General features: G+C 44.3%; 1 protein-coding gene across 3 annotated transcripts in view; it reads right to left on the bottom strand.

The window, feature by feature from the left end:
• The window catches only part of DUSP10 (dual specificity phosphatase 10), a 42,974-nt gene extending 21,570 nt beyond the window's left edge, over positions 1-21,404 (bottom strand). The window contains exons 1-2 of one of the 3 annotated variants that reach the window (XM_060272984.2): positions 21,353-21,404; positions 17,674-18,513 (exon numbers count right to left, since the gene is read on the bottom strand). In XM_060272984.2, the coding sequence (XP_060128967.1) occupies positions 17,674-18,472 (799 nt within the window). In that variant the 5' untranslated portion in view covers positions 18,473-18,513; positions 21,353-21,404. Of the gene's footprint in view, positions 1-17,673; positions 18,514-21,076 lie in introns of all 3 variants that reach the window. The other 2 variants (XM_035111387.3, XM_035111388.3) reach the window with 2 other exon arrangements.
• Between the last annotated feature and the right edge of the window lie 2,159 nt (positions 21,405-23,563).

The raw sequence follows: 23,563 nt of genomic DNA, 5'->3' as shown, positions 1-23,563 counted from the left end.
GGTTTTCCCATCTGCAATTGGATTTATAAAGCCACTGGTCACTCGGCTGTTTCAGTCACAGAGTGACTCGACAAACTTGCGAACCCTGACACATTTGTTTTGGAAAGCAGCGATACATTACACAACGCTTCAAAATCAAGACTTATCTACCTTCTAGAACAAGGGTCATTGTTGCTCTTGGGTCTACAGCTCCCTTCATCCATTAATCCTGCAGGCTGAGGCAGGCTGGGAGTCCTACAATGGGACAGTGTTCTTCGGCCATGGGTCTCCCATCATCCTCAGCTCACTTAGCCAGTGGTCAGGAAAGATGGGAGTTGTAGTTCAAAACCTGGGGACACAAGGTTGAAAAGCGCCAATCCAGAGAGCCCCATATTAGCCACCCCTACTCCTGCTTTGCAGGGGGTTGCACTAGAAGACCCTCAGGCTCCCATCCAACTACAATTCTGTGACATTATCAGGCACTGAAATGCTAGATCCCAAGTGCTATACCTTTTCAGAATGTCTGGACCCATATTTACTAGCAAAGCTGGTAGAGGACTACACACTAAGGCTCTACTTGGAGCACTCCCAAACACCGTGCAGGGGACAATATCACCACTCTCTGCATGCCTTGGAATCCTTTGTACATGTGCTGAGAAGCTTAGCTGCACTAGCTTTTTCTGTGCTCGTCCAGGAACAATTGAGGAATCCATTCTGGGTGCTGCAATCCACTCCAGAGTTTGAGTAGAACAGAACTGGATTCCACTCTCCCCCGAAAACTCCCAAAGCAAAATTGCTAGAGAGGAAGCAAGTTATCTAATCAGCCAAATATGTGCAGTTTGAACCGAGTGCCTATATTAGTTACACAGCGACAATGAGCACACAGCGAGAAAAAGGGTAGGTGATGTTTGCGCTGTGGGAAAGCATGCAACTCTCACGAATCCAGTTTCTCTCTGTGCTCAGACAGCATGTGGCAGAGGGCAAAAAAGGTCCTTTTCGCTTTTCCATTTCTCAAAGGGGTTTGGAAAGAGGAGCCTTCTGCCTGGCCCCTCCCATTCCCAATCGTCAGCATTCAAGCGCATCCACCCCTTGAGTTAAGCTGTCAGGGTGAATAATTTGCAGCGCTCTGGAACAAATGAACTGGGAGCATTCTATCCACTGGCAAGGTCAATTCCCCACCTCCGCCCCCATTCCATTTGCTAGTTACCTGGAAAGGCAGGTTCATAAACAAACTCAGTCCTAAAGCAGATTGTGACATAGCATTGCAGTCCCTTTTGGGTATTGGAAGCAGATAGTTTATAAAGAATTCACACCCCTGGGCATAGCCAGGATTTTTGTTAGGGGGGCAGGCTTTTGTTAGGAGGGGGCAGAACATCAGATTTGTATTGATTTTGATTGATTGGGGGGGGGACAGCTGCCCCCTGCCGCCGCCCCCAGCTACACCCATGTCCAGACCCTGCCCTTTCATCATTCTTTGCAGAGTGCCTTCTCTCCACAAAACCTAGACTTGAGGTGGGGAAACATTGCCCTCAGATGCTGGAATCCCAACTTAACATCCTTAGCCAGTGTCAGCAATAATCATAGTCAGTGTTAGAAACTCAGTTATATAATCTAATCGCCAAATGGTGTCTTTAACCTAGGTTATGGCCGCCGCAATGGAATGTCTAGGCACCCCCTCCCCCCGGTGGAGTTTATTGTTGTCATTTCTTTACTGTTTTATATTTTAAAGAACTGGTCTCAAAGTGGTTTACAACACATTAAAACATCAAATAAAACAAATTCAAGCTTCAGGTCCTTCTCTAAGCGATATTTTGCTCCACCCAGTCACCACCCTGGCATCCAGCGATCTCCACGTGGTCACAATTGGACATGAGCTAGTCGCAAAATGCACCTGGCACCTGGCTAATTTCTAAAACCGATCAAAGGTGGTAGGAGTTGTAAGTCCAGCAACATCTGAAGGACCATAAAACTCCCAATTCCTGATTTAGAATTATAGAATTGTAAGTTGGAAGGGACACAGAGGGTCATTTGGTCCAACCCCATGCAATGCAGGAATCCTGCCCTCAGCTATCCATGGGTGGGCTCGAACCACCAACCTTCTGGTTAACAGCCAGATGCACTGACCAATTAAGATCATCATTTTCTTTACTCCCAAGTCTTCAGTATATGAATGCATAACAAGGTTCTATCAACTAGAAGTTGAAGGCTGGGGGGGGGGATCAGGATGAATGCTGGGTGGGAAAGAAAATATGAGATTTCTCCCCACTTTTGAGCTATTGCTATTCTTCAACTGTACTTCAGAATTTAGTTTTCTCTCCTATCACAAATGCATGCATTAATTAGAATGTATATCCAGAGAGATATTTGTTTCTGCATGACAATGCTGAGGTCCACGTAACCATTTAAGACTAGATGAAAGCAAACATTCCCCCCTGTTTTCCCGCAATTAGCAAAAACTAAGAAACCTTAAGGCAATTCTGGGATGATGCAGAAGCCTGCAGCTATATCAACATGGGTATATTTGGAATGACTGTTTGAATAAAGCTAGGGCATTCATATTTTTAAAATACATAAATTAAATATGTGCTGTGTGTGCTAAAAATTGTACATAATACATGTTGATGTTTCTGTCTGCAGAAAAGCAGAGTTGCCTGTGTTGGTTTGGGGATGTGTGGGGAGAAACTTCATTTGGTTTCCATTTTAATTCATTAATGGCTCTAATTCACACATCCCATAAGAATGTGAAAACCAAACTGCATCGATCTTTCAAAATTCACAATCCTCCAATTTTTGTGATGCAGTTCTCCAACTAATGTATATACACTGTGTCTATTAGGGAAATATGTACAGTATGTAAAAAAAATGCATTCTATTTGTGAAAAATCAAATACAGTGGTACCTTGACTTACGAATGACTCAACAACCAAATTTTTCGACCTACGAATGGAGCAAATGTCCGCACACGTACAAATTTTTCGACATCCGAACAGAAACCGCGGCGGTTTTAGATAGGGTTTTTTCGACTTACGAATTTTTAGATGGGGTTGCTTCAACTTACGAATTTTTCCGTTTCCAATGCATTACTATGGGAAATCGCGTTTCTAATGGCGCTTTTCGGCTTACGAATTTTTCGACCTACGAAGGTGCCTTCAGAACGGATTGTATTCGTAAGTTGAGGCACCACTGTATGCAAAAAAACAGTAAACTGGGGGAACTACCTGACCGTTAGGGTCCCTTCCAACTCTACAATTCTATGATTCTACATACAAAAATGTGTCCTATTAGGAGAAATGCACAGTAAAATAATGAATTCTCATTAAAGACTTAACAAACTAATGCAGAAAAGTGGCGAACCAAATTCAAGATTCGAAAAATGATAAAAGTGAAGAAACTGACAGATCCTTCGATCCTGCTTGCAACAGCTGAACATGGTTGTCCCTCTGGAAGTCGTTACAGATTTGTTACCCTCTCATCAAGTCAGCAGATGCAACAAATATGTTAGCATGTAATATCTAACTAGGTCTCAGAAAACCCTTTCTCTAGATTAAAGGAGACCTCTCTTTCTAACTCGAGTCACTGTAGAGAACAACTAGATCTTTGTTTTTGTTTGTCCACTGGGTTCAAGGAACTCACAGGCTGATTAAAGCAACACAGAACTAGAAATGCCACAGAATTTCCTCTGAAGCAAGACTGGAGCCAAATTTGGAGGCTCCTCTGAAATGAAACATCTGTAGCAATTTCTGGGAAAAGATCTAATACTTCAGTTAACATCAAAGATATTTCCTGCCAGGGAAGAGTTCACACCCCTCTAAGTGAAACAAAATACTCTGCCGATCATAGAGCAATATTAGAGACTAGGACACTCCAACTTTACAACATCAAATACTGAGTAGTGCAGTGGTACCTCGGTTTAAGAACAGCCCTGTTTATGAACTATTCGGTATATGAATTCCACAAAACCGGAAGCAGTGTTCCGGTTAGAGAACTTTACCTACAAACGGAAGACCGAACGGTAGAAAGGCACCAGCGGCAGGAGGCCTTAGGGAAAGAACGGCTTTGGTTTAAAAATGGATTTCCGGAACAGATTAAGTTCGTAAACCGAGGTACCACTGTAGTACTCCAGTGGGCTAGAGAGGTGTCACCACATCTTAAATCTGGACCACCAAATTAAAGAAATTACTATCAGTTGAAGAGAATTTCAGAGGTGGAGTATTCCTATTCAGTGTTTTAGCCAGCCAGCCATGCCTATTCCCCAAACACTCCCTTCAATTTCTACACCTTCCTAGATTTTTCCTCCAGCAGCCAGCATTTTGCACTCACGGAGCATGCTCAGGCTAATTTAGGGTCATCCTCCCTCCACACCCAACCCTTAGGATCCCCTCCCCAATTTTTTTCCTGCTCCTGCAAATTCTAGGGTTCTCCCAAGCCTGCTGATCGCATATGGCTAATAAGGATGGGCACTTTTAAGAATGCGTAGACTAGAATCTTGCAATATGCTTTACGGGCGACTGCCTTTAGAGAGAGACAAAAACTCCAAAGTGGTACAGAGTGCAGCAGGAAGAATGCTTGTGGGAACCGAACGTCAGAGCATATTGCCCTAGTTTTGACTACCAGCTCCCATATGCATCTGTGCAAACTCTACAACCAGTTTCAGAAGCCCTGCACTCCAGTCCATCAATAAAAAGGGGTTGGGGGCGATGAAATGCATATGGCCCCATCATTAGTGACTTTTTAAGGAAGTCTCAACACATTTTAATTTTGATCCTGTTATAAACTGCCATGTCTTAATGGTGTCATATCGCTCATTTTCCCATTTTTGAACATAAATGTCTATGTGCTTCGACTCTGGAATATTTACATTAGGCACTGATTTTAAGTGAAACAGTCAAAAGAAACCCAAATGAGCAAGGCATTAAAGCATGTGCCTCATTTTTTTACATAAGCTGAAGGTGCTTTATCACTTTCCACAGACTTAGTCAGCACACGTGTCTGTACTGAGCACTCAGAAAGGGACTTGTATGAAATATTAATCTGCCCATTTGGGGATTTTAGTGCTGATTCGCTCCTTCTTCATCCAGCCAGCCGGGTATTGGTATCTAATGCAACACTGACTGTTTGCCCTTCATTGCAGCCCTCGTTTCGAAACAAAATCAGCAGCTGGCGCTGTCATGTGGGGGATTATGTGAGCATTAAGACAACACAAAGGGCAACATTCAGCGATTTGGAAGAGGGGCAACGTAAGAATCTCCTTGGGTGGATTTAGAGATCTGAAACCCTGTGAAAGGTAGAGAATGCTCATTTTACTTAAGTCGCAGGTTTAACGAAAAACAACCATGTTTACAACAACTGTGATGCAGAAGTCAGCTTTTTTCCTTTTTTTTTACAGAAAGGAACAGAGCATTGCCACCTCCTAAAGTCTACAGATGAAGTACAAGAGCAGTGGCCGGTCAAAAGTTGGCAATCCCAAGTGTGCCCTTCCCTCAGCTGCAATGTTATCTACGTTCTCCTTCTCCAGCATTTCTCAAAAGGCTTGTGACTCAAGCTGGGGAGGCCCATATAATAATTCTACCCTTTATTCATTATGTAGCCCTGGATCCTAGCCAACGCTAACACTAAAATGGAATCGTTGTTGTCTGCAAACAGGGCTGTCACCACAGGGGAGGCAGAGCCCTTCAGGGATATTCCAGGCCCTCAGCCTGACTGCTCAGGTCTCAGCAGGAAGCCATCCCCTGGCTTCTTCACTCCTGGAGAGATACAGTAAGGAAAACCAAGCAGATGGTACCGTATTTGAGCCAACTGCTCACTTAGTAGTTCTTAAGGAGCATTGATGCGTACTCCCCTACTCTCAGTCTGAAACAGTACAGTCCAAGGGCTATAGCATGTGATTCTCTGATCGTCATTTTCAGTTTTAACCCCCAGACTTCCTACATCAAACTGCCTGTTTTTCTCAAGATGAGCATAAAAGGGGACCAAGTATTCCATTTGAAGAGTGGACCAAGTAGTGTTCGAAATTAGCCAGGTGCATTTTACACCTGGCTTTTGACCGCTTGTGACCAAGTGAATATGCCTGGGCTCCAGGATGGTGCCTGACATCTCCACCATCTGGAGGTGCCTGCCTGGGAACCATTGGATCTGGACTGTTTTCGCACACCAACACCCCATTCTGTAGAATTCTATCAGTTATATTTTATCTGCACAATTGGAATGAATTTCTGGAACCAAAATGTTTTACTATGTTTTTATATATGTTGGAAGCTGCCCAGAGTGGCTGGGGCGACCCAGTTAAGTGGGCGGTGTACAAATAATAAAATTATTATTACAGTATTATTATTATTATTATTATTATTATTATTATTATTATTTCTGTGCAGTCTGAGCAGGAGGTCGGAATAGGCCAGTAGATATGTGGACTGTCCCTGGATCAAGTGACTTTTCCTTTTTAAGTTATCAGAGTTCCTAACCTATCTCAAGGTTGTCATCTGAACTAGCCAGATGTTTAACTGATAATCACAGTCAGTCCATCATTTGAAAAATAAGACTTTAGAACTGTCTTGCCCCCAAACGGCAACTAGACATTCTGTTTTGGTGACTGCAACCTTGGTTTAAGGAGCGATTTGGTGCATGGTTCTTGGTTTCCACACTGGAACCAAGGATGATAAAAACAATGATGTCCACCAGCTTGGATGGCATTAAAAAAGGACCAGACAAATTCATGGAGGATAAGGCTATCAATGGCTACTAGCCACAATGGCTCTACTCTGCCTCTAAAGTCAGAGGCAGTAATGTTTCTGAATGACAATTGCTGGAAACCACAGGATGGGAGAGTGCTCTTGTGCTTGGGTCCTGCTTGGCAGTTTCCCACAAGCATCTGGTTGGCCACTGTGAGAACAGGATGCTGGACTAGATGGGCCAGGGGCCTGATCCAGCAGGCTGTTCTTGCGAAATGTCAAAAACAATGATATCGGTTCTGACACACACACAACATTGCCCAAGTCAGGAAGACCGTCCTGATCTCTGCTTCTCAATCTTCACGTATTCTGAAAACACAATGAGGGTTTAGGAATAAAAATGGCACTCACACACCATTTTTAATTTTGAATGTGCATTTCGAAAGTCATTTCAAAAGTATAATTCATTTAAAATTGAAAGAAGCAATCAAATGTTCAGTGGAAGAAAACGAATGCTCCTGGCAAAGCTATTTAGATGAACAAACCTGGCAGAGGCCTAAAAGCTGGAGAGAACAGCCAACAAGAACCTTGATGGAAAGTCCTGGCAGGACATGAGAAAGCGCACGATAGAGCATGATGAGTGTTCCTGTGGGGAGGAACATGGCACACACATCCCCAAGATGCCTTTGTGTAAATATTGGCATCTCTTTAACTATGAATTAGCTCACCAAGTGATTACATGCTGAAGAGGTGAGTGGAGTTCTAGCCCATTTTACAGATAATCTAAAATTTAGGGATGTGGAGAAAATAAATGACTGGATAGCTCAGTTGGCAGAACCAGAGATTCTTAATCTCAGGGTTGTGGGTTCGAGCCCCATGGTGGGCAAAGGGTTCCTGCATTGCAGGGGTTTGATGACCCTCACAGTCCCTTCCAACTCTACAATTCTATGATTCTCACTCAGGCTGACACTAGCAAGACTGTCCTGCAAAGAGCTCCTTACAGTAGCGTGGTCACCTTCTAGCATCTTTACATGTAGCATGGACAGCTTTACTGCAGGGCAGATGTGGAAAAGTTTTAAAGGGGTCATCAGGGTAGGCTCAGATAACGGCCTAACCCTGGTAATTAAGGGTTAGGTTAACAGGTTAACAGAAGCCTGCTGGGTCATGTCAATGTCCCATCTAGTCCGGCATCCTGCCCGTACAGTGGCCAACCAAGATGTCTATGGGAAGCCTGGAAGCAGGAAATGAGTTGGTTGACTGTGGGACAAGTTCCATGATTTAACTAGGTACTGCATTCATGCCATGTGGCTCCTATAAGCAGGGACCACGGGACTATGGAACTTCAAAAGTTGCCTTATAGGTAACAAGGTGAAGGTAAAGGACCCCTGGACAGTTAAGCCCAGTCAAAGGTGACTATGGGGTTGTGGCTCATCGCGCTTTCAGGCTGAGGAAGCCGGTGTTTGTCCACAGACAGCTTTCCGGGTCATGTGGCTAGCATGACTGAACAGCTTCTGGTGCAACGGGACACCATGGCGGAAACCAGAGCGCACAGAAACACTGTTTACCTTCCCGCCGCAGCAGTACCTATTTATCTACTTGCACTGGCATGCTTTTAAATTGCTAGGTTGGCAGGAGCTGGGACACAGTAACGGGAGCTCACTCCATCGTGGGGATTCGAACTGCCGACCTTCCGACCAGCAAGCCCACGAGGCTCAGTGCTTTAGACCACAGCACCATCCACATCCCAGGTCATAAATCCCTGTGTTGTCCCCACTGACTGACGTCAGCTCTCCAGGGTTTTAGACAATGTCTTCCCAGGTGCCTGGAATCGAACCAGGGACCTTCTGCATGCAGAGCATGAGCTCTACCATAGCCCTGCTCAGAATCTGACAAAGGGGAAAAAAGACAATGGTCACCTTTGCTTCTCCCCCACATCACATCCATTGACATGTCATGCTGACTGTCAAGCCTTGCCTGCTCGATTCAGACACTAGTAGTCAAGGATCAACAGTAGCCTATCAGGGGAAGTAATAGCTCCTTGGCAGGGTTCTACAGACAGGCCTCCTAGGAAAATGGGAAGACACTGCCTGGGCTGGATTTAAAGGGACAGTGCAGAGAATACTTAATATATTATCCATTCAGGGGCCCCTGAAATTGTACAATGTGTTACACAGCAAGGTCTGCCAACACCTGTACCTGCCAGCTTCTAGGAAAGAGCATAACGTAGATTATTTATGAGCTTTCCAGGACTTTTTCATCCATTATGCTTTCCTTTCGCTCACAAAAAGACCGAGCTGTGCCTCCCTTATGGAAATTCGCAAGCCTCCCTTATGGAAATTCTGGACCCTTAGATTAAGAAGCTGGCCTTGCATAGGGTCCCTGCATGTATAAAAACAGCTCCCTTCCAATCCATTAATACTATAATTCCATTCTTTCTCTAAATGAGCAGAAGACTGCACGAGCAAACATTCTCCAGAACCCCGTAGCCAGAATTATTTGCCTCTCATTGCTCTGATCCTGCAACACCCCTCCACCATTGCCCCTTCCACTTTCCAGCACAAATTCCTCATTTCCTTCATTGCTCCTTTTAACCCAATTTAACACCCACCCTAACCATTGTAAAGACATACTGGGATGCCTCTTAATCTGGGTTTACAAAACCCAGGAAGCTACTTTATACAAGTTATACTATTGATTGGCAAACCTCAGTACTGCCAACACTGACTAGCAGCGATTCTCCAGGTTCTCAGACAGGAGACATTCCCAGCCCTACCTGGAGATCCCAGGGAATGAACTTGGGACCTTCTGCATGTAAAACAGTTGCCCTACCACTGAGAGTCCTACCCCAACCTAATTAAAGGCCAGCTCCAAATCCTATTGGTCACAGATTAGCACTCATGCAAATGTTAAACACTAACCACAGTTAAAGCTGACAAATGAAGTGTGGCAAGTTTTGTCAACTGAGAGAGGAGTGTAACCGTGGTAAGAGATTAGCAAATATTACATCTGCATTGGACTAAAGGAACAACTGCTTTTAGGCCAATATAGTTCTGAAAGTTTGTAGAACATGATCTCAGTAGTACAATCTCACTAAGCCACCTCAGTAACACCAAGTGTGAGTCATCTGCTTGTCTTTGGGGATGACAACCCTTCCAAAAATTGCTAAGAAAGCAAAGCTTTGCTCAAAGAGAGTTGTCATTTCGCAAATATCGCACCATAGGCCGTTCTCAGTTCTGTATCAGGAGCTGCAGGAAGAAAAACATGACGTTCAAAGAAAGGAATCTGCTCGAGAAACTGCTTTTTGGTAAGAAGAGTCACATGATAGGTATCTTCTTAAAGGGACCGAGGAGGAAGACTGCGCACATCGAACTAAGAAGCCAAATGCAGGATGAACGGCACGGAGCACAGCTGAGTCCGTCTAAAATTGCAGCAGGCTAGCTTGGGACTCTCAACCACCATTCACTCTTCTGTTATGAAGGGGTCACTCTCTATCAAAGCTTGTGATTTACAAGTCAGAAACAAAAACTAACCATGGATTCGAACGAAACATTCCATAGCTAATGTCTCAGGGCCTTTGGAACAAGGGAGAAAGGATAAGTGTCAGGCGTGACAATGAAGAATTTCAGAGCAAGGAAAATTCAGGTGCACTGGAGGGAGAGAGGGCTCACCTGAAAATATCAGCATAAATTATCCATTTGATAGGAAAGAGTGTGTCCATATATAACATCTGTCCCAAGGTCACTGCCATTGTATTATAGTATAGCAGCTTTGCCCACCAGGTGCCCTACAGATATTTTGGACTACAACTTCCATCATCCTAAAATAAGATAAGATAATCTTTATTGCCATTGCCCCCCTGCAGGAACAATGAAATTACTTGGCTGCTCCATCCACTCAGATAAGGCACTCCACATAAATTTAAAATAACTACAAAACATTAATTAAACAATGCAATGCAAAATGACAAGTAAAAATAAGATGACTTCAAAGCCCAGACTTTCCATTTAAGGCCGAAATTGCTCTTGAGAAGAAACTGTTCTTGAGACGGCTCGTTCTTGACCACAGACCATGTTGGCCGGGGCTGATGAAGTTGGAGTCCAACAGCAACTGGAAGGCACCATGTTGGGAAAGGTTCAGCCTCAAGACAGATTTGTTATTTCTGTTTTAAGAAGCAGTAGTGAGCCATTCAAGGTACTTGCAGTGGCCTACTGGTCAACACGTCACTTAACTCTTAAGAAGCCTACTGCAGCCCGGCTGCAAGGAACACATGGCCATGATGCTCCACGCTCTGCTAACTTCCAGACTGGGTTATTGCAATGCACTTTATGCAGAGCTGCCCTTGAAGACAACTCAGAAACATCACCTGGTCCAAAATGCAGTGGCCAGACTACTGGCTGGAGCTGCCTTTAGAAGTCTCATAATCCCCGTTCTAAAGTAACGGCATTGGCTGCCAGTTCATTTCTAGGCCCAATTCAAAGTGCTTGTGTAGGTTTTCAAAGCCCTAAATGACTTAGGTCCCAAATATCTGAAATAATCCTCCTTCCTATCCTCTTGATAGTTCTGCCTCCCTCCAAAGTTTGGGGTGGGAGGTGGCATTCTCTATGGCAATCTCCGAGTTGTGGAATTCCCTTCCCATAGAGGTGTGTCTGGCTTCCTCGTATGTGGCTTTCAGTGAATGATGGTGAAGATATGGCCCTTTATCCTGGCCTTTGACATGTGTGAGATATGCGTTTCAGGAGGACCCACCCTGTTCATTGTTTTAACTGTTGTTGTTTTTTTAATTCTGACTCTTAAATTGTTGTAACCCACCATACGATCATGAAGGGTGGGTAATAAATACAACCACAAAGCAGATGCCTATTAGCAGTGCTGCATTTCACCCAGCAGAGGTGATGGATAAACAGTGGTTCTCAGCTTAAGCAACAAAATCATCTCCTCTGCAGGCACAAATCCCTTGCATAAGCACGACTCCCTCGAATCAGGGCCACTTCATATCTACTCATTATAACGCATGCACAAGCTGTTAATTTCGCAGAGTGCTTTAATGTATTTCCCCCCCTTCAAAACCCTGTTAGAAAGTCTCACTGTATAAAGCATGGGACGAAGGCTCCAGTTCATATTTAAGAAGAGGAGATCCAGCTTCAAACCCCAGCTCAATTATGGACTCTCTAGGAGGCAACCACTACCTCAAAGACTAACCTAGATCATCATATCCCGGGAGAGAATTGGCTAACTTGAGATCCTTAGAGAAAGAGTAGTTAACCTAGTGGCCCTATGCATATTGCTTGGAATACAATTCCCATCAGCCAGCACATGCCATACAGAGAGACACAGGAAGAACAAGCTAGAAATGTAATGAAACCGAACTGGTGTTTTCAAATCTATATTCCGGTGGACACATTTCAACTGTATTTTAACAAAAGGACAGCCTGGCCTTCTATTGGTATTGCCACATTTCTGAACATCACAGAGCACCAGCAAAAAAAAAAAGCACTAGACGTCTAGAACAGGAATATATATTTGATCGAGGTCACCAGCCAGAGCTGTAAATTAAGCCTGTAATTTAATCCCTAGGGGCCAGGGGCCTCTGATCAGTTTCTCCTCTGTGTGACACTGTACCACTGAAATGGCAACAGAGAGCTGCCTGCTTGACAGGCAGCACCAAACATGGAGAACATGGCACTGGATCAGTGGGTGCGGGGAGGGGGGGGCGGGACAAACTTGGATGGGGCAGTTAGCAACCAATGTTTACAAACATAAACTGGGAAGATCAGATGGGCAAGCCATAAATTATGACTGGATCGCAGTCAAGGCAAGAGCCTCACTCAACATTAAAAGCAAGAGGGGCTTTAGAGCCCAGCTTCAGTTTTAGTTCAAACTCTAAAAACAAAAATTGCATCACATGCAGGACATTAAGAGCTACTGAAGCATGATGGAAAAAATTCCAACCGACAAGTGAAATTGAATAACAAACACCTCTCTGGCCACACTGCAAGCACAGATGCTGAAGCAGAGCCTTATTATGTCTCCTCGGTCCAGATCACACTTCCAAACAAGGCAGGGATGAGAAAGGGGCTTTTCGTTTGTTGTCCTCGCCTTTAAGCACTGCTGCTTTAAAAAGAACATATGGAGATGTGGCCATCACTCCTTTTCCTGCTCACTCTTTTTTCTGACCACCTTTAAGTAAAAAAAAAACAAAAAAAACCCTGCAGCATTAATCCCTTGATCTCTACCCACAATTTTTCCTAGCTGGCAGAAGTGGAGGAAAAAATTAATCTTTTCTTCTAAAGCTTCTTTAGATCAAGCGGCTAAGTGCTTTTGGCTAATTTTAAAACTCCCAGCTTCAGAGCAGGGCAAGAACAGCGTTTGCTGGGTGACATTGTGAGGATTCTTTTCCCTCCCAAATGATGCAATCAAGGACTAAGAGGCGACCTAAGCCTTTGAAACTCTGGGGACTTCACTCCTAAGGACTACATGCCATATTTCAACCATCATATACACATATTCACTGTTCGATTGGACCCCAATCTTCTAATAGTCAAGGCAGAATTCCAGCAGTGCACTAAGTCATGGATTTTTGAATTTGTGTCTCTGTGTGTGTCCTTTCACAATTCCTATAGTCTCAACATTGCTAGGAGAGACGGTAACTTGAGATGGATTATTTATCTATAATCCCCGTTCTCAATAGATAGTCTTAGTGATTCATCATAAGCTGAAAGGTGCACATAGGACAATAGACTGTTATTATTGTGCTACTCAGATGGTATTCACATCTAAAACATATCTAAATGGGACCATCTCAAGTAGCTTCACTCCAGATGTCTACATGTGCAGAGTAGCCCACCCTGCTGGTGGCTCCGTGTTCCAGATGAAGTGCATAGAAGTCTTTGTGCATATGGAATATGGATGCAAAGCCGTGTCACTGAAGACAGTCACAATGTATTTTTGGACACCAGGAGGAGGAGCTACTCAAGAGTGCGGCTACTCAGTCCCCCTCTTCACATGTTGGTTTTATACACAAATACAGTGGAACCTTGGGTTCCGAACCTCATCCATGCAGGAGGCACATTCACAACCCACAGCGTTTGCAACCTGCGACTCAATTCAGCGCTTCTGCGCATGCGCAAAACGCGATTTAGTGTTTTTGCACATGCATGAGCGCCGAAACCTGGAAGTAACCCATTCCAGTACTTCCAGGTTCGGCACGTCCATAACCCAAAAACACGCAACCCACAGCGATTGCAACCCAAGGCATGACTGTAGAGTAACTAACCTTAACCATTTAAAAACACTCGTGCACAACTTAATGTTTCAGAAACCTCTAAGTGGCATAGAGTCTAAAAACACCAAACAATGTATCATTATAACAGAAGCATAGCCTAAAAACAGGTCATCACTTTGAGTAGAATTTCCTCAGGTGATACAAAGGATTTCATGGGTCTGTACGAGGGCAGGAGGTCCAAATAGGGCGTTAATATAAGTTTCAGCAATTAGCACTGCAATTCACATTCCACATATATCTTCTCCATGTTGTACATTTATACCCCACCTTTCTTCTGTCATGGAACTCAAGGTGGAAATGATGGGGGCAAAGTTCAGCCCTGACATGGAGGTCCAGCTCCGAGGGCCTTCTGGCGGTTCCCTCACTGCGAGAAGCGAGGTTACAGGAAACCAGGCAGAGGGCCTTCTCACAGTGGCATCTACCCTGTGTAACACCCTCCCATCAGATGTCAAGGAAATAAACAACTATCTGACTTTTAGAAGACATCTGACAGCAACCCTGTATTGGGAGGTTTTTAATGATTAATGTTTTACATTTTTTATGTGCTGTAAGGAAATATTGAGAGCACAAGGAGAAGGGGACAACAGAGGACGAGATGGTTGGACAGTGTTCTCAAAGCTACCAACATGAGTTTGACCAAACTGCGGGAGGCAGTGGAAGACAGGAGTGCCTGGCGTGCTCTGGTCCATGGGGTCACAAAGAGTTGGACACAACTAAACGACTAAACAACAACAACAAAAGCCACCCAGAGTGGCTGGGGAAACCCAGCCAGATGGGCTAGGTATAAATAAAAAAATCATTATTATATTATTTAAAATAACTGTGTGATGGACTTAATTTGGCGGGTCTTTAGAACATAAGGTGAGTGGTGTTACTTGCAAATTTACTGCTGACTGTTAGACTACATTGTGTGCAAACACAAACCACAACTTAACAGTAAGTTCAACCATGTCCTCCAAGAGATTCAGCTGTCTGTTAAGCACCTGTTTATCACCACCCATTTATTAGCGCTTAAAGTGGTGCGGAACGCCACCCCACTTCTTTTCAGTGAATGCAACAGTCAGGCTTCATCTGAAGAGATGCTAGTGGTTGGATCTGGGACCTCCCTAGTGCTAACATGTGCTCTGCTAAGAAACTCTGGCTTCTCCCTAAAGAACACTGAGACCATTGGGTGAATCAGGTTATCTAGTCCAGCAGGTGCCAACCTTTTGGGGGGTTTGTGGACATATTCTGGAATTTTGAGAGAGTGTGCTATGGAAGCTATCCTCTCTGGTTGATTTCCCCCCCCCCCTTTCCCTGGGTCACACCCACCACCCTGACAAAAAGAGAAAAAAGCCAACCCACACATATAGATTATTTGCTTTTCCCATGGGGTCTGGGTAAAAGCTGGACCCAGTAGAATTAAAATGGATTTTACAGAATTTGCATGAATTTATGGCAGGTCCCCCGAAACATCACCAAATTAAAGCTTACACTTTTAGACTGCTCTGTACAAAAAATTGCTTAGGTGTTTGCCAGTACCACAAACAATTTGACCCAAGGCACAGATCATGATTTGTACACAGGATGATAACAAAACCACCAAATCACAGAACACATCTGTGGACACAGATGTGACCTATGGTTTGGTTCTAGCTTTGAGGGGGTCCTTTGCAAAATTATGAGCACCATACCATCTGTGCCTCAAACCTATGTTTTCACATCATTTATTTAGGCTACTTATATACTGCTTAATTACCAAAGTCTGTATGGTGTACATAATTAAAAATGTGTAATAGATAAGATCAATTAAAACAGACATAAAAATAAACATGGCACTATGGAGTCTTTTACCTTCAGTCAAAGACAGATATGATCTGATGCAGGGAGGAACCCTTTACAAATGATACAATTTCATGAGGATCATGTGGTGGTATTGTGCATGGGCCCCACTGCAACCTTCTCTCTCTCTCTCTCTCTCTCTCTCTCTCTCTCTCTCTCTCTCTCTCTCTCTCTCTCTCACTCACTCTCCAGTCTGTCTTCCAAATCTTGTGGCACCTTCTTCTTCCCGCTATCCTGTCTACCCCCTTACTCACTATACTTTCTTTTCAGCTGCTCATGTAACAATCTGAGTCTTGAAAAGCATACTGTTCTGAAAGAGGAAGTACAGAACATTTCCTCTTTAAACTTCCTCCTTCAGTTCTATGCACTTTTCAAAGGAAAGATAAAGGTACCCTGCCCTCACCAACTCATTACAAAGGGGTCAGCGAGGAGGGGCTCAGAGGCAACAGGAGATGTCCTCAAAGGCTCCCCACAAGTGCCACACTGGTGACCATAACTCTTGCCACTGGATTTATGATTGCACCTATTCCTGCAAATGACGTTCTAGTGGTTAAGTTTCTCAATCACAATGACCTTGTTTTATTGCATGACATTTGTCTAAAACCATATTCTGTCAATAGATTAATGCAGTTCTCGGTTGCTGTATGCCCACGCAAAGTCATAGCTAACCTTCATGGCTCACTAAAGTAAAACATGGATGCTAATTAGTTCTAGTTAATACATGAACCAAAAAAGGCACACAATTACTTTAATTACTGGTAACAGTTTTTGTAGTAGTTACCAGTGTTCTCCAACACAAAGCTAAGCCCACGGACAGACAATCCTAAACACACACTCACAATTCCATTGCATTAATGAAGCTTCATAGCCATGTAAATGTGTTCAGGTTGCTGGGCCGATAAGATCAATAATCATTTACATAAGACTATATTACCTTTTAGGAACTCTATTCCACCATTTCATTTCAAAGTCACTCTGACTATTTCATATGTTACTAGAAAAAGGCAAAGGAAAGGAACTGTAGTTGACTTGCACTACCTCCACAGCACAGTGAGCAGAACTCATCTTACTGGCTTCAAGACCCATGCGCTCCATAAGCTGCCTGGGCCCCATAGATTTCAGAGTTTTCCACTTCCATGTTCAAAAGGAAACAAGGAAGCAGGAAGTTTCAGTCACTTGCCCTTTTTCCTCTTTGAGCTCATGCTGTGAAGTGGCTCAAAAGAGACTCATCAGTCTTCAATGTAGTTCTTGTCAAGGTCAAGCTCTACTCCTGCCCCTAGATTCGTTGATGCTACCTAATTTGCCTTCTAATTATTCTGGACCTAGAACATTTCCCAACATTCATATCCAGCTTTGCTAACATGAAAGTTAACATGGTGTTTTGTTTTTTTTTTTTTGCAAGGGACCTGAGAGTTTAAGTGCCAAGGACAGTTGCTGATTCTTTAGGGTTTTTTTTCTCATTTCCAAAAAGGATGTCCTCATTTGCTTCAGTAGGCTAATGTGCCTCCGCATAACCCATCAGCTTTTGAAGGAGGCATGGTTCTAACAGTTACCACCATTAAGACTGAAAGAAAATATGCAACAGGCTTAACCAAATGCCTCTCCAATCTCTATTAAGAAAAATATCAAGCCCAGGATGAATCCTGTAAAACCTAGAAGTGTGCATACCACATTGTGAGCATTAATCCCAAGGAAAGGCACTCTGTCCGTTAGCCTTTAGATTAACCTTAACCTCACAACCATATTAAGAAACGGGAAAAGGTACCATGACCACATCCTTCCTTTTTTAAGTCCTCCTGCATCAAGAGATCCTGAACTATCTCCACAAGAACATACAAAGCTTTGCCTTCCCAATGGCATGGCAAATCGCTCCATCCCTAGAAAAGGAGAGAAGAAAGGCAGCAGAATATGGGTCATAAATACCTTTGAGAACCAGTGGCTCCTTGCCTTCTCGCCTGAGAGACTCCAGCACTATGTGCAATGGCTGCGAAGGTATGACTCTGCTTGGCTCATTGGTATTCTCGTCATAAACAACTATTTCTTTGGAAAAGATCCTCTTGAAGGAGTCCTTGCCTTCCCGGCAAGAGATCAAGTCCAAGACGGTAATCTTGCCTTGCTGAAGTCTTCGCCGGCTGATCTTGTCAGAGCAATTGATGTGGACAGCTCCTTGGATGTGGCTCTTGTTGTATTCCATGAAGGGCCGGCAATCGATGATGACCGGCCCTTGGTGGCTCTTGCTGCATTTGGTCATCTTCTTTGCCAGTTCATTGGGATAGATGATTTTGACACTAGGCAACGGCTTGGTTGGGCCTGAGAGCGGGCTCCCCACACCGCTGGAGGGACTCAACGGGCCAGAGTTCTCATTGTTGTTGACCATTTGGTTAGCAGGGCACGTGGTCGAGGTTCCTACGTTGGCAGAAGTGCTGCTGGTGCTGGCTTGAGTCTGGGCCTGATTGTCTTTGTCGTATGTTGCCACAGTGCAGCAACTGGCACTGCTGCATCCACAACTCAAGGAGCGAGCAGAGCCGTTGGATGAGGGCATATACGTCAGATTCGCAGCCTTGAGGGACACAACAGCTGTGCTGATGAGACTCACGTGGCTCTCGCTGGCAGAAGAGGCAGAATCCAGATAGCTGGAATCTAAGCAAAGGTTGAGATCCTGAGGTCGGACGGGCCTGGAGAGTGCCACTACTACCCTGTCGTCTAGTGGAGATGGAGGCATGAGGAAGCTGAGAATGGCAAGTCAAAAGGAACTCAAGCTCTCTGTTAAAAGGGGGAGGGAAATAAAATAACAATAATAAAGTATCTCGCAACACACAAGCGTTCCATCATTATTCCTGGATAGCAATGCTCTAAATATTGTTGATCAAATGCTTTGTTTTTCATAGAATGGAGGAGAGCCATTCTAAAAGGCACACAGCCACCAAACATGGAATCATAAAACTGTAAGAAGTTGGGAAAATATCCATCCCAACCATTTTTTTGCCATGGCAGAAACTTCCACACATTGGCTGCCTCCAACCCAGGATTGTGAGTCTGCTGCAGTTGTGGAGGTGCACAATAAATGCTTGCTGGTCACTAACAGCTTCAGCATCTCGGCCTGCACTTACCTTAAAAAGCTACTTTATAGTCCTTATGATTGATAAAAACTCTATTAAGGGCTATAAGTGGTCAGTATGAGAAATCAGAGAAGTTGCTAAATAAGCCTCCCAGAGAATAGAGGGCTTCTGCACCCTGTGTAGAAGGGAGGGAGGGATTTGGGAAAGTGGTAAAAGATTATATAATAAATAATGGAAAAAACGGGAGATTGGCATAATTTATGCAAATTTTAATTGATATGCACATTGAATAATTTTCTGCTGCTGCTGCATAAATTAGGTTAACTTGGTGCAGAATGTTGATGTTTTATCTATGTTTTGAGAATGTTCAGGCCTGATGAAGACTAACCTAAATAGTCCACATTACATAGGCCAAACACCAAAAGGTATTTGCAGAGCAGCTACTATCATGTACCCAATGCTTTCTTGCTCCAAGGGAAGGAAGCTCATTGTGGAAAAGGACCTGCCCTTACTTCATCCTGCCTGCTGCAAATTAAAAATAGACAGAAGCAACCAGTGTGATGTTAACAATTATCAATAATGTAGAGAAGCCAGATCTGGCCTGAGGTGATGGTCTAACTCCCTCCTAGCACACAGTTTTCAATACTGTTGGCTTCCTGTAAAAATCCACCAAAAGGGGGGGGGAGAGAAGTTCACCAGTAATCTGAACACATACTGAAAAGAAATGAGAGATAAGAAACAGAGGCCGCCATGCATCCCTTATGAGCAGAACTGCTATTCTGGAACTGCCCTTTATTCAGATACTAACACACTCTTCATAAAATGACGGACCTGGAATATCAAAGAATTCAGGTTCCAACCTTCCTGCTGGAAGACTGAGATGATCCACTGTCCTAATATCAGAGTTCCCTGCAACTCCCAACCCCATGCAAGTTCATAATATATATTGGTTTTATAGCATTCATTTAATGACCAATTACGTTGACATTTGGCAGAGTCCAATTGAGGTCAGTCAAATGACACTCACTTTTTTTAAAAAAAAAAAAGTTATTACATCACCCTCTCAGTATCTTTTAAGGCTGAAAGCATAAGCATACTTATCAAGAACTCCCATTTTACTCAAAAAGGGATTTTATTTCATTTTTTTTACTAAGCTTGCTTAAACTGGACGAAGTACAAGATGACACAAAATTAAGGACAGTTGTGTGGAAATGTGTGGTGCCTCCAGTCAAAGAAGAACAACCTACACAAATTAACCCAATTCAAGAATACTTTTCAAAAACGTGAATTCCCTTCCCTACATTCTACTATCTGTTTCTATAATCTAACTAAGGTATGTCCCACCCCCTCAAAACCCCAATACACACACACTCCATTAGGATGGATCACTATCCTAGGATAAGGACCCAGAAAACATAAAAACCCATATATCTCCTCCTGAGGAGGAATGGAGAAAGAGAGAGAGAGAAGTATTTGCAGAATGGGTTTAAATTGTGATCAGAGGAAATACCACTTATTAACTATGGGGAAAAAGAAAAAAATGAATTAAATAAAGGGAGAGAAAATGTAAAATACAGAAAACAAGTTTCCTTTCCCCATCTTCTATTTGTGAAGAACAACAAATAAATGTACAGAGAAAAACAAAACAACGCCATGCATTCCTGAGAAATAAGAGAAGCAAAGGTCGGGAGAAGGGAAATAGTACCGTTTTTCTCTTTTACAAAAAGAGAAAACAAGGGGTTAGTTTAGTAACCAAATCACGTGCGAGACCAGTAACGTTATGTTTGAGTTTGTTTTTTTAATGTTTGGATTAAAAAAAAATACTAATAAAGTGTTTGGAGACCGGCTAAGGGGACCCTGTTTGCCTTAGGATGGCAAAGATATTTGGGGAGCTCTGCATCTCTGCAGCAGAGGTAATATATTTCCAGCCAAGCCATGAAGTCAGACTTGGGAGTTAAAAGAGCCCAGCCAAAATGAGGCACCTTTTCACTCTCACCGATCCAGAGCTGGTTCAGGACCTCACGGAGGGGGGGGGGGAGAAGGCGTTTTACAGAACAGGCGTAAAAAGGAGGGAGGAGGAAGAGAAGCACTACAAGAGATGTTGCTCCGGCCCTCTTCTGCACTCCGATCCCCCCCTACCCCCCTAGATACTGCAGCAATCCCGGACGAGAAAAGCCTCCGTTTATTACAATCTAGTCGGTGAAACGCACGCAAGTCGGCGGGCTCCAAGCGCGGACCGGCGCGGGGACAGATAACATTGCTAGTACCTTATTTCCCATTGCTCCCCAACATTTTTTCGCTTTTCCCAGTTTGTTTCCAAGCAGGCATCTCTCTCTTCCCCAAGATAGGGCAGATTTATTCTAGGAGACGCTACGCGGTCGACCTACGCACCACAACCGCTCCTCTCGTAAGGAACCCAAGTCTCCCACTTACTTCATAAAGAAATATTTCCCTTCAGCACCCGGCGCTCGTCTTGGCTATCGATTTACGCATTAAGCCCCCATTCACTCGGCTTCATTGATCTCCACCAGCAACATACTTACTTTCTCTTTTGCTACACAGTAAATGTAAGGTTCGAAAAGGGCGTGGCCGGGGGAGGGATAGACAGCGAGCTCCCCCAATAGGGGCTCTCCGGGAGGAGCTGCTCGAGCCCCTCCTCGCGGGGATGCCCGGGATTGGCGGCGGGTGGGCAAGGGGGAGGAGCCAGGGGCCGGCCACTCAACTCTTAAGGGATGGCTCGCCCGCCGCTGCTTCGGGTCCTGTGTCAGAAGTAGCGGAGGGAGTGATGTCATTGGCAGCCAATCAAAGGCCCGAGTGGGCCAGCCGGAGCCGGAGCGGAGCAGCTGCTCTCTATTTACATGTAAACTTAACCAGGGGATGCGGTTAACTCTTCCCTGCGCGCAGTTGTCAATGGAGCATACTTTTAACTGCCTTCTCCAAATGGTCTTTTTTCTCGCCCGGCACCCTCGCTTAAATGTCTTCATTCGCTCTGTCCGCAATTCCACAGCTTCGCTTTCTCGCCTCCTCTCCCTTTAAGATCCACTCCCCCACACCCCGGCTTCAATGAATGAATGAATGAATGAATGAATCTCACGTCCGCTGAATTCCTCTTACACAGCAGGCGACACACCAGAAGCTTGAATGGTGATTAGTTGCCGAGTTGGCCACTTGAGGACCATGCAGCAAAAAACACAAACAACCCTCCGAAAACGATCCAGTTTTATACCATTTTCATATTTACCTGCTATCGCTCAGAAACTGAAAATAGGGGGGAGGGAGAAAGTCGATGGGAGTTAAATATGGTAAAATCCCCCCATCTGTTTCATAATGAATGCAAGGGAAGGGGGAGGGAACCAGAGAGCAAATTGCGTGCATAAACCATTCATGGGAAATTATATTTGAATAAGAGACCCAGAATGATGGGCTGAGACTGCAGTCCTATGTGTGCTTTAGTGGGGATAAGTGTCATTGAACTCAAGGAGACTTCTACCAAGACATGCATAAAATGGCCTGGTAAATCAAATGTTCTGGATATCCCTGCATTTTAAATACAGTATCTCCACAGAACCTTCATTTTGCATCAATCAGGCCTGCACCATCAGTGCTCAAATTGCAGAGGTTGGAGTGGCCGCTGACATATTGCTACTGCAGCAGAAATGCATCAGACACGCATAGGAGGCCTGAGGTTTGTTCAAAATTTGTAGATGCTAATTTAAATGCACATTGAGAAATAATCATGGTAATTTAAATAAAAATAGAATGCATCTCATTATAGTGGGGGAAAGTGACCTGCTTGCTTGCCTGCACTGTCTTGCTTTCCAGTTGCTAACTGCCAGTAGGCAAGTTCAACGCCCATCCTGCTCTCCCTTCCTAATGGTCTTTTATCATTAAATCAGACTCAGTCTGGACCATAGCTGCCAAGTTATCCCTTTTTTTAAGGGATTTTCCCTTATGCTGAATAGGCTTCCTCGCAAGAAAAGGGAAAACTTGGCAGCTATGGTCTGGACAGCCCATGGAAAAGAGGACTGTCCTCTGTAAACTAGGAGGTGCAAAGATGGAATCAAGCCCCGTTACCTGTGGTGTTGGCTTTTGAGATGGCAATTGTCAAGCAGCCTAGTTCTTCTGCTAGGCCTTGCCCTCCAAGGATGGTTCTGATGGGAGCTTAGACTTCTGGGTAAAGAGCTGAGCTCATGAGGAAGCTGTTTCTTGCTTGGTTAATTGCCAAATGCTCTCATGGCTTGCACCTGTGTGTTGTTTTTGTCTTGGCTGAAGGTGGCCAGTTAGCTAGTTGGGAAAATTCCACAGCTTTGTAGTCACATGTACACTCATAGACTCTCTGATCTGGAAAGTTACAGCCTAGAATGACTAGTTGTTGAAGACCCACCCTGGTTGCTGAGCCACAAAGTGATCCATATTCACTTTTTGTTCCATACCTTCCTCACTGGTTCCTTTTGTAAGGTCTTTAATGGTTAGCAATGTATTATACTGGGTTAGCTTGTATCCTTAACCATATTTTCCTGTTCTGTTCTCCTATTGGTAAACAGGTTCCATTCTATGCTGCTACTCTCAGGGGCGTAGGAAGATAGGGGCGGTGGAGGCGGGGCGCCCTGGGCAGCGTGATCCCAGGGGTGCCATCGCGGCTGCCCGCCCCGCCCCAAATGTGCGCCCCGCCCTATGCGTGGCGCCCCCCCGCCCCCAAATCGCAGGCCCTGCCCCTGCATGCGAACACCCCGTCCCCAAAATGCATGTCACAC

Source organism: Zootoca vivipara, chromosome 3 (assembly GCF_965207765.1).
Source record: "Zootoca vivipara chromosome 3, rZooViv2.hap1.1, whole genome shotgun sequence".
Classification (NCBI taxonomy): Eukaryota; Metazoa; Chordata; class Lepidosauria; order Squamata; family Lacertidae; genus Zootoca; species Zootoca vivipara.
Note: the sequence above shows the minus strand (reverse complement) of the source record. Positions and strands in the feature narration are given on the sequence as shown.